General features: G+C 28.5%; 1 protein-coding gene across 1 annotated transcript; it reads right to left on the bottom strand.

The window, feature by feature from the left end:
* Positions 1-2,434: 2,434 nt before the first annotated feature.
* Positions 2,435-3,919, bottom strand: LOC136078931 (zinc finger MYM-type protein 1-like). The gene has a single exon (XM_065794740.1). The coding sequence runs from the start codon at positions 3,917-3,919 to the stop codon at positions 2,435-2,437; it is 1,485 nt and encodes a 494-aa protein (XP_065650812.1).
* Positions 3,920-14,250: the final 10,331 nt, after the last annotated feature.

Genomic DNA, 14,250 nt, shown 5'->3' with positions numbered 1-14,250 from the left:
ATAAATTGTCATACCAAAAAATCGAGCAAAAAGAAGTCTAATCAAGGTAACTTTTTAATGTTTAGTTTTATTGTTACTTTTTCAGGTTTGTTTTAGTCTCAAAGTGTGAAATTTATACAAATACTTTTTATAATACATTGTATATCTTTTTAAATTCCTGTGTTTGCTTAAATTCATTAATTTTCAAGTTCTTGTGTTTGCTTAAATTCATTCATCTTTAAAGTTTTTGTGGTAAAAAAAAGTTGTGAAGTACTTAAATGTGATAAAAGATTAAAATTTGAATGTTGTATTCTTTTTTAATTTATTAAATGTTTGAAAAGAAACACAACAAAAGTCGTAAGATCTCATTTTGTATTTATTTGTATTATTTTGAAAGTGGTTAGATCTCATTCTGTATTTATTTGTATTCTTTTGAAAGTATTTAGATCTCATTCTGTATTTATTTGAATTATTTTGAAAGTGTTTCCTCTCATTCAGCATTGGCACATATTTGTAATTGATCTAATAACAATCAATAGTGCTCTTCATTTTTGTTTACTTTGAAATAAAAATATCTACACTTATTTTACATATACAATTATTAATTAAATACTAATTTATGTATGAATTTTTATTGTGAAAAGCACAAGTGCATTTTATATGATGGCTACATGATTTAACAGTTCTTTATAAATAACATCGTTAAAATGCTTAGAAACAAATTTATAGAGTCTTACTTAATCTTTAGGTGTTTAAGTTATGTGTTTTTTGCAAGGTTGCCAGTAGTTTTATCAAGATTTCAAACTGTCATGGACTCAATTGATGTTTTGTTATCTTAAGTAAGGTCTCCCTTAAAATGTGTAAGTATGGCGACAGTAATGGTGTTAGTGCTGTGTCTTGCCACTGTGCTACAAATGTTTAGTTCGTGTGTTGCAACCATAAAGTGTTGAACTACATTGTGAAAATTGTTTGCCTGTAATACGCTGTTACCATATGAAGCTTTTGGTGTTTTAAATGGGTTGATGAAGAATATGTGGGTTCGAAATGATTTGAAGTTCAGAGAAACAAGCGCATATGTTGGGTATCTGTGCTACCTTGTAATTGACAGAGTCAGATTAAGCGCATATTATTTATCTTAAATATGGTGTTTAACCAACAGCTATGGCTGACAAGTTGTTTAAAAGCAATCTTATCTCAAAATTTTTTATACGGAAATTAAATCCTTAATAAAAATTGTTTATACGAAAATTAAATAAGTGTTAAAGCTTTATTAAGGCAGTGCTATTTAAAAGATTGGTTCATTTTTTAAGGCGGTTTAAGGTGCTATTGGAAAGCTTTTTAAGGCGGTTAAAGGTGCTATTCTTTAAGGTGCTATTTGAAAGAAAGGTTCATTTTTTAAGATTTATTTAAAGATTCGAGAAAGGTTCATCGATGATCAGATAAGTGGCTTTAATGTTATTTTATCAAAGTATAATAATAAAAAGATGCCAGCAATTTTTGGTATTGAGTTCAAGCTGGAGTAGATAGTTTATAAGAAAATAAGAGTTAACTCATAAATAAAAAATCTGATGTTAACTGGTAGCTATCTTATTTGAAAAGTTTGATTTTATCAACATAAATTAACAGCTAAAATTTTTAGTAAAGAAAACTAAAATATAATATAAAAACTAAAATATGTACCAATGTAAAAAGGGTAACAAAAATTAAAACTTCCAGCGGTTTATTTATTTTTTTTTTTTTTCTGCATTAAGTTAACTTTTTAAAGCTAAAAAGATTATTTTTTTTTCTTTTTATTTCTCTTACTTAAAACAAAAATATTTTAAAATTTTTTTTATCCAAACCCAAATAAGTACCAACATTTAAAACTATATTTTTTTATGTTTTATATATGTTTATTTTTCTAAAAGAAATGATCTATATACCATCTATAATATATGTTTATTTTACTAAAAAAAAAGATCGCATTATAGCTACCTATAAATCCAATAACTTATTATGCATCACAAGATGAGAACATCTTGTGATGCATAATATCTCTAAAATGCAATGCATTTTAGTGATATTAAGGAGCAGTTTCACTAAAATGCAATGCATTTACAAAAAGTTTTAAGTTTCTGTGTGGACTGCCAAGCAAATATGAAATAAGAATCAAGAAAACTTGCAATTTAAAAATTTTGCACATTTTAGATTTGTGGTCTAAATAAGGTAGTCCTCAGGCCCGGTTCTAACAGTTTTCTATGTGTAGGCGAGATGCAAATTTGCCGCCGCAAAAATTAAAAATGCAATAATTTCCAATTTGAAGGAAAATAGAAAAACACTGAAAATCAAACTTTAATATATTTTTATTTTATTACGAAAAATTACACAAAAACAAAGTAAATACAAAAACTGAATTTATTCAAAAATAAAAAACAAAACAAATTCCATTCATGAAAAAATAAAAAACAAATTGTAATTAAAAGTGAATTTTCCTAGCTTTTAATTCTGCGGAATCGTTAACCAAATCTTCTATGTCCAAATGATCAGCAATTTCTTTCTCGATGGAAATCGTAGCTAGACCAACTAAACGATCTTGACACATTTGTGATCTGAAATAGGATTTTATTATTTTCAGCTTTGAAAAGCTTCTTTCAGCACTAGCAACTGTGACTGGTAACGTTAGTAGTATGCGAAGAGCTATCGAAAGGTTTGGGAATACTTCGACAATATTAGATGTGTAAATACATTTTAATACACTTTTTGGATCGCTATTGGAAGTATCAAGTCGTCTCCCAATAGCTTTAATTTCATACCAAAGTTCGACCCCGTTGATATCAGATTGGCTATCAGACATAAGCGCTAACTGCAAGTCCTTACAGTGTTTCAATAACTCATCATCCGTAAAGTGTTTGCTGCCGATATTGTAAAGAAACCCAAATAACTCGTTATATTCCGATAATTGCGTAAATCTTTCATTTATTGTTTGAATTGCGATGTCCAATATTCGATTGAAAAAAGATACTCTGAAGTTTTGTTCTGGTGATACTATCGGTTCATCACGACCTTCGTATAGGAATTGTCTACTCTTTCTGCGTACGCGTACGGGATCATCCACATCAAATCCTTCAAAAATTTCTAGTTCTACTGCCAATTTTTTTGCATTTTCAACCATTGCGGCAAATGCTTCATCACAGCGATAATCGCATAGGAAAGATTTGGTAGCGTTTAAATGCTCTAGAGCAAGCGACAAGTCTAAAGCCTGTGATTCGAGCATTTTGCTGACAATATTAATTTGGAATAAAATGTCATACCACAATACCAAGGAGCAAACAAATTTGAAATTTGAAATATTTCTGGCTATTCCCTTAGCCTCTGTGCGACTCTTGACTTGTGGTGCAGTAGTTAATGTATTGTCTTCTGCGATTTCAATTAGTGCATCGTAAACTCCACTAATCTGAAATCGAAGTGCCCGTACGGCATCGACCCTGCTTTCCCAACGAGTGGCACTTAACGGTTTTATAGTCAGATCGCTTAGGTGGTTTAATAATATGCTCCAACGGTGAGTTGATGCTGAGAAAAAGTTATAAATGCCTTGAATTAAATCAAAGAATGCGACAGCCTCCATACAACAATTAGCTGCATCGTTCAATACCAAGTTGAGCGAGTGGGCACTACAAGGCACGAAAAAAGCTCGAGGATTTAGTTGACGAATTCTGGCTTGCACACCATTATGTTTTCCGCGCATGTTGGCTCCATTATCGTACCCTTGTCCCCTCATGTCATCAAGATTTACGCCTAATTCCTGCAACTTATCGATAACAACTTTTGTCATATTTGCTCCCGTTGTGTCTTGTAATTCAAGAAAAGTTACGAAGTGTTCAGAAACTACGACTTCAGCTGGTTTTTCCGAAGATGATTCAGTTGCACTGACAAACCTAAAAACAACTGTCATCTGCTCCATGTGGCTTATATCGGGGGTACAGTCTAAAATAAGTGAGTAGTACTTTGCTCGCTCTAGTTTTGCTTAGATGTGATTTTTGATTTTATTAGCAAGAAATTCAACGATTTCATTTTGAATAGTTTTTCCGAGATAGGTGGTGTGAATTTCACTTGTTGTTATTCGTTGAATATGTTTACTCATAATAGGATCATAATTTCCTAAGAATTCAATAAATTTAAGAAAATTTCCGTTATTCGGTTCGAAAAGCTTTTCACATGTTCCTCTTAATGCTAGATTTTGTCCAGCAAGAGTTCTAATTAACGTTATTATTCTTTCAAGAACTTGTCGCCAATGTTAAGTTTCAGATTGAATTATTTTCTGATTAATGTGATCAATCGTAGCCCCTGATTTAAGTCTCACCTCCAGATCTCTCCAATTTAGATATGCAGTAGTGTGGCCACTTGATGCTTCATGTCGTTTAATAATAACAGAAATATTTTTCCAATCTCGGCAGCCGTCATGCGATGACAGGGAGAATTTATTCGGACTAAATATCTTACAGCAAAAGCAAAATACAGTGTCTTTCGTAATGGAGTACACCAACCAAGTGCGTTTAATTTTATCGCCATTAGACATTCGGCGATAAAAATGAAAGCTTGAAAATTTTCTACCTTGTTCATCTTCGGGAAATAAAGACGGCAATTTTTGAATTGGACCATACTTCATCAGCAATGCTTTAAATTTACCATCTATTATAGGCCATTTTGCCGGATCATTAAAATTAAGAGGCAAATCTTTATTGGTTTTGGGGTCTTTACCACTTTGATCTTCATTGTTTTCATTTTGTCCTATATCATCGACGTTCTGTACAACAACTTCACTTAAATTGGAGATAAATTCCACTTCATCAACATTTTCTGGTTCTTTAGCAGTTATATCATTTCCAGAATTTCTATATTCATTAACATTGACACTATCCGCATATTCTATTTCTCCACCGCTTTCGATTTCAATTTCAACTTCATTTTGGTTTGAAGTTGAAGCTACTATAGGTGCCAGTGCTTTTTCGCTTGATGACCTGCTCAAAAAGTGCAACAAAGCATTCTTCTGTTTGGCAGAATTTGCTTCACGTTGAAGCCTAATTTTCTTGTATTGTGATTATATTGTATCGTTTAAAGAATTTAAACTTAAAAAAATATAGCATTGATACATATACCTAAATTTTTATATTTAATAATAATAATAATAAGTTTATTCAAATACATGAAAAAGAAAACGAAAAAACAAACTTTAACTACTTACTTATAAAAATTATTGTTAGACAAATATTATTCAATTTATAAAAGGGTATAATAATTTTTTTTTTTTTCAAAGTTAAAGTTCGTTTAATAATACACTTTTATAACAATTTACAATAGATATCTCAAAGATAACTTCAATAAAATTTTTAAGAAAGTTTCTTAGGAATATTCTGGAACTTTAATTTGCTTAGTCAGCGTATTTTATGAACCAATAGAATTCGTTTGTTTGTATATTTGGCGGTTTGCTAACTTCCATCCCTGAAAAAGAAAAAAGAAACTTTTTTTTACTATTTCTTCTTCGCCAAATCCCAAATGTAAAACATGTATACAAACAAACGCTTTTATTACTATATTATTTATTTGAAAAAATTAGTATGTATTAAAGTTCCCGTAAAATACAACGCCGCCTAAGCAAAAAATTTGTGGACAAATAGGAAATGTTATAATCTACAAAATCCATAACTTTAAATTATAAAAATGGAGTGAGTACGTAGAAGAACTTGGAAATTTTTAAAAAAAATAAAATAATTTCTTGTTACAAAAAAAAAATTTAAAAATTTTTTTCTTTTTGGGAAAACACAAAATAAATTAAGAAAATGCCGCTCTAGAAAAGTGCCGCCGTCGGCTGTCGCCTACGCTTAAAACCGGGCCTGGTAGTCCTGCTTAAAGCAATTGATATTTCTAAAAAATATTAAAAATTGTTGGTGCGTAATGATGAAGATGATGAAGTTATGTTTGTGGATTTCTGGTCATATAAAGTTGAATGCTCAGAATGAAATTTATTAAATATAAAGGAGTTTTCATATCTTTATCAGGAAACGTGTAGTTTGTGTCCAGCTATTACAGTTAAACATTTAAATAGTTTCGTTATAGTAGCAGATGCTGAGGATTAATTCATTTTTAATTTTGATAAATAAACTGTACATTTTAGAGAAAGTTTAAACATAAACTTTGTAAATTTGTTCTGACTCCTACCAAAAAGGATTTTTTAAACTGTAAAAATAAATTAAAAACTAGTTGATAGTGAGTTGATAAATTCAGTACTAGTATGGTGGTTGGATAGGATATTGAGTGTTAAGGAAAGTTGGGAGGCAATGGATATTACACATTGTGGTACTCAGAGTCTAATTGATTGCGTACCTTCAAAATATGCATGGTTTTTGGTTGGTTTATTAAAAAATTTTTAAGCAAAGTTTGTGGATTGTTATTCAAAATATATTTATGTAAAAATTTGTGAAGAGTTTTATTTAATGAAGAAAAAAGCTTTTTAGTACCGAAAAATGAGGCGACTTAGTGCAAATTTAAAATCTTTTTTTTTTTCAAAGTTTAATTATAAATGATTAATATATTGATATAAATTGCATTAGGTGTTCATGTTGTCAAAGAAATAAGTAATTAAAATAAAAAATAAAAGAGTTAAATTTTTTTTTATTTTAACGGTGAGTCAAAGTCACCCCTATAGTGGTGATGACTTTTGTTACCTGAAAGCAAATTATAATTATCAATTAATCGTTTTATATTTTACATATCACAGTACATGGATATAAGGTGATATGTTTTTAAGGCAAAAAAAATATTAAAAACAACAGCTTTAAACTAACTTTATTTAAGATATAAATCACAAAGAAACCTTATCAATATTTATAATTATTATATTTAAATATATTATATTATATATATTATATTACATTATTATATAATATATATGATATTATATAAATATATTATATTATATATAAATAAATGTATTATATTTAAAACTCAAAAAGCTATGCATCAAACTATCAGTGCTAGAGTTGTTCAATAGATTATCTGTAATTATTTGATGTTCAAGAGTGGTTACCTTTTTTTTTTTTTTTACAACTGTCATTTTTTTCTCTGTCTTATTTGTATTTAAAGCTACTTGCATATTAACTATATCAATTGATGATACACTATTTCTTGGGAGAACGGAGACTTTATGTCACTTTTTATTAGGGGTATATGATCATCACCTCTAGCTTCAACTAAATGTTGTATGAAAGAATCACTGTCAAAAGAACTTATTTCTACAGTCACATCTTCATTTGTAATTGTTCTTTTAGGAAGTCTATCTAGCACCTGTTTTTGATCAAGTGGGTGTAATCCAGTTTTTCTAAAGCCTGTCTTCATTCTTTTACAACAAGGTTCTTCAATTTTTTTCATGAGACATTTTGGCAATGCTGGAAACTGGTCTTTTTTTGGAAGGAAAGGAGCTTTTTGTTCTTTGCCACTTTCCTTCTAAGTTGTTAATATCATATTCTATAATTCTTATAAATTTTTTTTGTGTTTTGCAGAGAGCATGCCCAAGCAGCCGAGAATGAACAAGAGAGTTGCGTTGGAGATATCCTGAAAAGAGTGCTGGATAGAAAAGGTGTCGATGACCGTGAAAAACCAAACCACGACAACAGTTTTTATGATACCTTTTAGATCTGTAATTTGAAATATATTTTATTCTTGTGTATTCTTTTAATTTAGTGTTTTTTTTGTTTTAATAAGGTACACTATTTGCTGTTTCTGTTATGTTTTCTAAATGTTAAATGTTTGTCCCCAAAAGCCAACGAGTTTTGTGATTGCATAACAAATGTCTTTTGAACGATCAATAGACGTCTTTAAGCGTCTAATCTAGAATCAGTTTAGAACGCGTCCGAGACGTTCTGTCTGAACGTTCATTGTACGTCCCGGTGTATGATTGAATATTATTATTCAGCATAGTTACTTTATTTAAAATCCATATGCCAAGTTTAGCTTTAAAAGAATTCACAGAAATAGCTTTAACAACAGCAGGTAGTCGATATCAGTGAAAAGATGCTCTGTTTGTTAAAAAAATAATGATGAAGCGAAAAACTGGTTATTTCGCGATTATATTTAATTTGATGACCTCTTGTTGATTAATCACTTTAAGGCAAAGATTCCTTAACTTTTTCAATTCCATTGAATAACTTATACACTTGAATCGAGTCACCCCGAATCCGTTTTACAACTAAAGTAGTAAGACCCATTTTAAATATTTTTTTCTCATAAAATAGTTTTTTAGTTATGACATTTGCTTGTTGCACGATGCTGTACCTTTTCTAAGAAAATAATTTCATTTTTAAGACATGTAGACCACACAGATAACGCAAATTCAGTTAAAAATCCTACAAAAGTTGTGTACATAGTTTTTTGTAATTCACTATTTAAACTTAAAAATGTCCTCAACATAAAACTTTATTTGCTTTACTGGCACATAGAATTATTTGATTTTTTTAATTCAAGAGGTAAATACTACACCAAGAACTTTTTCAGCGACAGTGTTACTTAAAGGTATATTTAGCATAAAATAAGTTCTAATTTGAAAAATTTTTACCAAAGTGCATTATCAAACACTCCTCAAAATTAATTTTAATAGCCATTTGTTTGACCAGTTGACAGCTTTATCTAGGTCATTTTGCAAAAGGTTAACACTTGTTACTCGATCAACCCTTAATAATAATTTTGCATCATCAGCATGCATTTTCGAAATGTTAAAAAAGCTTTCAGGCAAATCCTTAATATAAATAATAAATAGTAAAGTGCCAATAACCGAGCCAAGATGATGCAATGTCTTTCATGACAACTCTTTGTCTTCTTTTTTTTAAAAATGCGGAAATCAATTTTAGCGATGTACCAGAAATCCCATAACATTTAAGTTTTATCAGTAATATTTTATAGGGTACAGGTATATTCTGAGATAAATAATACGAGATTGCACCTAATGTCTCAATAAGGTTAGTTAAGCAAAGTCTTTTTTTAACAAAGCCGAGTTGATTCTTTGAAAGAAGATTATTTGCATTTGGTAAATTCATAATTAAATCTCGCACAACCGTTCTAGATACTTTTAAGGTACAGAAGTGAGTGAAATTGGATGATAATTCAACAGCGACAGTTTACGTTCTTTTTTTAAATTAAGGACAAATATTGACTTATTTCCACAGAACAGGTATTTCACCAAGCACAATAGAAGCTGTATATATGTGCAAGCGGTAGACCTATTTCACATGCGCAACTTTCTAAGATTAAAGGTTCAATAAAATCTGCTCTATACAACTTTTTTGTATTTAAACGTTCTAATCTCTTAAGAATATCTTTGTATAAGATTATATCAAAATCCAAATTTTTATTGATTCTGGACGCAAATGCTGGCAATTTAAATTCATTCTCACATACAAATACATCTTGAAACTTGTTTTTTAGAAAACTTACGATCTAATTAGGGTCATTTGTCACTATACCATTTTCACTATGTAACGCTTTTATCTAGTTATTGATCTGTTGTTGGCTAATCACATATTTGTAAATTACCATTGTATTTTTCTTAGCTAATCTCACTAGGTTTTTTTCATAATTTTGTTAGCTTTATTTGATTCGTTTTGAATATTTTGCAAATTTTTTTGTATTCATTCACAAGGGAAAAAACTTTCCACCCTGAGGAGCAGCTGCGAAATCTAAATCTAAAACAATCTATTTATTGAATTGAAATTTGCTTTCCTATAATCTTGTACAATTACTTCCTCATTTGTAAATTTTTTTTCGATTTAACAAAATTTTGTAACTTAGAACTAAGTGCTCTCTTTTAATATTATATATAGAACTGGATGTGATTTAATTTGGAATAATCTATTCTCTTATGTTGCAAAGAATAAGTCAAGAGTGTCAAGTCTTATGCTTTCTGTAAAATCTTTATAATTTGATTTGTGAACTAGAATTCTATTTTGTAATTCTAGATGATTTATTTATAGTTAGAATAAAAGTAATTTGATATTTAACATTAAAAAAATTTCTAATGTTTTTATTTGCGCCATATTCTAACTCGTTCAAATTGAAAATTCCACACAAAGTAGAAGCAATTACCACATATATCTTTGTAACTTTTGAAACTGTTAAGTTGAAAGTAAATGGTTTAAAATGTTTTTATAGTGCCAGATGGCCATCTGTACGTTACGTTGCAGTAACGTGTTTTCGGGTATTATAGACTTAATTGTTAAAGATTTACAATCTTTAGTCATCAAGCATAGATCTGTGTGCGGTTTAAAAATGAGTTTTTTTTTTTTTTTTCTAATATGTTGAAAAAACTTAAGTTTACTTTAGAAATTAAATTTAATTTTGTTCGACAAGCAAACTAAATTGTTTGAATCAACTGCTTTTATTATTTTAAACTTTTAAATTTCATCAAAATCTAAAGAATAAAAATACTCCATGTAATAATTGTATTTTTTAGCTAATAAACATGCTTAAGGTAATAAATATACTTTGGGTAATAATTGTTTACTTTAAATAATAATTGTATACTTTAGGTCATAATTGTATAAATTTTAAGTTTTGTGAAACCACACGTATTGAAAGTACACTTCATTACTTAAAAACAAGGTTATTTAAACATTGTAAATACCACGTTTTTATCAGTTAAACTTCCGTTAATAAACTACTTTACGCGTTATTAGAAAAGTTTTATATTTTTGAAGAAATAATTTATAATCATTTAGAGGATACAAGCTTACCATATATGTCTGCCGGATTTTCTGCCATCAAAGGTAATTTCAATATTTTTTTTTTACATAACTTTACATTTGCTATATACCAAAATGAAAAGACAGTAAATAAGGCGTTGGTTTTTAGTTGACTGATTGTTTGCTGTTAATATTACAGTGTGGATAGACAAAAGTAATTAAATTCTCAATTCAGTCCCTTTAAGAATTTAAAAATTTTGTAAAATTTATATCTTGCTTAGCTTAATTATATAAGTATTTACATTTTGTTCACAGTTTGTGTATTTATATATTAGCCTAGCTTGGTTGCTTATTTTATTATTGTTAAAAATTGTAATTTTGTATGTCAGCGGCTTATCGTCACTATCATCGCCTTAATCATTTTTTCATGTTTTGAGAAAACTAAAAAACTATAAAAAAATAATTTGCTAATTTTTTTCTACATCCCTAAACAAATAAAAACAGCAATTTTCTTTTTTAAAAAAAGTAAATCTTAGTAAACTAAAGTTACAGATAGAATTTGGCACAGTAGCAGTTAGCATGTTTTACGCTATATCGTGGTAAAATTTAGTTTATTTTGTTCGTCATGATTTAAATAGTCTACTAAAACGATAAAGTCAATTTTGGCAAAAATGTCAGTTAGAACCTTGTCAAACCAACGCAACGATGTATATATATATATATATATATATATATATATATATATATATATATATATATATATATATATATATATATATATATATATATATATATATATATATATATATATATATATATATATATATGTAAATATATATATATATATATATATATATATATATATATATATATATATATATATATATATATATATATATATATATATATATATATATATATATATATATATATATATATATATATATATATATATATATATATATATATATATATATATATATATATATATATATATATATATATATATATATATATATATATATATATATATATATATATATATATATATTAATAAATATATAAATATATATATATATATATATATATTATATATATATATATAAATATATATATATCCCACCCAACAACAAATCGTCTTAATGACGACTTTAAGACATCTTAAAATTTGTCTTAAAGTCGTCTTAAATTGGTCTCAAATGAAACACTGCAAGTCGTCTTATTTAAAACGTCTTAAAATTGTCTTATTAAGACGTCTTAAGGACGTCTTATTTAAAATGCCTAAAAGTTGTCTATTTCAAGACGTCTTAAAGTTGTCTTAAACTGGTCTAAAATGAAACACTGTAAGTTGTCTTATTTAAGACGTCTTAAAGTTTTCTTATTTAAGACGTCTTAAAGACGTCTTAAATAGACGTGTTTATATATATATATATACATACATATTTTATATGTTTATATACATATATGTATATATATGTATATGTATATATATATATATATATATATATATATATATATATATATATATATATATATATATATATATATATATATATATATATATAGGCACACACACACACATACATATATATATTACCTTCCAGTCTCCTTCCAATGCAACATAAATATATATATTTATATTGCATTGGAAGGAGATTGGAAGGTGGTCGGAATATATGAACTATGCAACTGCAATAAGTGAAAAAAAGAGACATGATTTAGTATAAAATTTATTTCACAGCATCCACACAAAAAAGTACATGGTTATATTTTTAATATGATTTTCGTGATGCTGGTGCGTTTTTTAATATACCCTGAATAAATTGATGTCTGGATCTGGATGCACCAGAATAAATACTGAAATTGACCGTGAAAGAAAGTGTTCATAGACAAGTTCAGACACAATTCCTTTCAAAGAAACTGGTCCAGTGTATAAAAGAAATTGTCTGAACTCAGTTGCTTTCCACCAATCAACTTCGAGCAACGATCGTGGCCTTCTAGCAAAATCACTAGGAATGTAATTTCTAAATTCAATTAGTTTCTCCGATATCTGTAAAATATGTGCTTGTGACAGCCTAGCCATAGGACTTTTACGAAAATAATTCAAGATTCTTTTAATAACCCCAAGACATATAGTCAAGGCAGAATCCGAAAACACATTTAATACCAGCAGCTATAAGGGGAGAATTATATTTCTGATGTTGCTTATACAACTGGCAGCTAAAATCATAATCTGTTCGCTTGCAAAATTCTTGTTCTTCATTAAACACTACCCTTCCTTCCAAAGAACCTTTGATAATGTATCTTTCACAAGAATAATATCCAGTATGACCAACAGTCCCTTTTAAAAATGATCTTGCTGGGGCATCACAGAGAAAAGCTCTAACTTTAACAGAGCGTACAACTGATTTTATTGTGAGACCGGATAACTTTAAACTACACAATTCTTGTAAAAAATCATTTAAAAACGCATCCAAACTTGATGGTTTACTTTCTCCTGTGTATAATGCCACGATAAAAATCTTTCCACCATTTATTTCACAATGAATTGGCCATATTTGGGTATTGGATTATTTAAATAAGGGTAGCCCATCAATACTGAAACTAAGTAATATTGTTCTTTCAGACCCTGTAAAATTTTTTTTAATACCTGATTCTAATCCAAAATAGTAATATGTACCACCACATTTTCGAACACACTGAACTTCTTGTGGTACTTTTAAGAGTGTTCTTGCATCTTTGGGTAGCGTGTTACCATGTCTTCGAAGTATATCGAGTAAACTATTCATGGCTGCTTGGGAACAGTTAAACTTTAGACACCAGGATGCAAGCTCTCCTGAGAGGTTTTTTTTACTGGTGGATGGATTAAAAGACTCGCTGTCGCTTGAACTATCGGACCAATACTCAGGTGAATTGTTCGACTCAACTTCCATATTTTCTTCCACAGGTAAACGACTACAACTCTGACTGCTAGTATAAAAAGAATCTCTGACTGCTTCTTCTTGAGGTTGTGCACAGTTTTGTTGAAGTTCATCCGCACTTTCGTCTCGAGCTTCTTTCAAAACTGATTTATTTAATTTTCTCCAATTCCTTAAATAATCTTTTCTTGATGCAGACATATCTTTACTCACTACGTTTTAACGAAAATTATAACTCTATCAAAAAATAAAAATGTCTTTAAAGAAAAGAAACTGGTAACTTTTCAACTTCCGCAATTAGAATTAAAGACGTAAGACGTCTTTACGTAATTACGTAATTATAATTACGTTTAAGACGATTTTAATTCCTTCCTTATAAAGAAGGAATTAAAAACGTCTTAAACTGGTTGTTCCAAAACACGTCTTGCTAAGAGGTCTTTAATAACGTGTGAAACTGTTGTTCCGGAAGATGTCTTTAAAAAATGTGCTAAAGTTGTCTTAAACACGTCTTTAACTAGTTGCAGACGTACATATATGTGTATGTGTAAATAAATGTGTCTATATATACATATATGTATATATATATACATATATGTATATATATATATATATATATTTACATATATATATATATATATATATATATA

Source organism: Hydra vulgaris, chromosome 04, assembly GCF_038396675.1.
Source record: "Hydra vulgaris chromosome 04, alternate assembly HydraT2T_AEP".
In the NCBI taxonomy this organism is placed as follows: Eukaryota; Metazoa; Cnidaria; class Hydrozoa; order Anthoathecata; family Hydridae; genus Hydra; species Hydra vulgaris.
The sequence above is the reverse complement of the archived record's forward strand: the minus strand, read 5'-3'. Positions and strand labels throughout refer to the sequence as shown.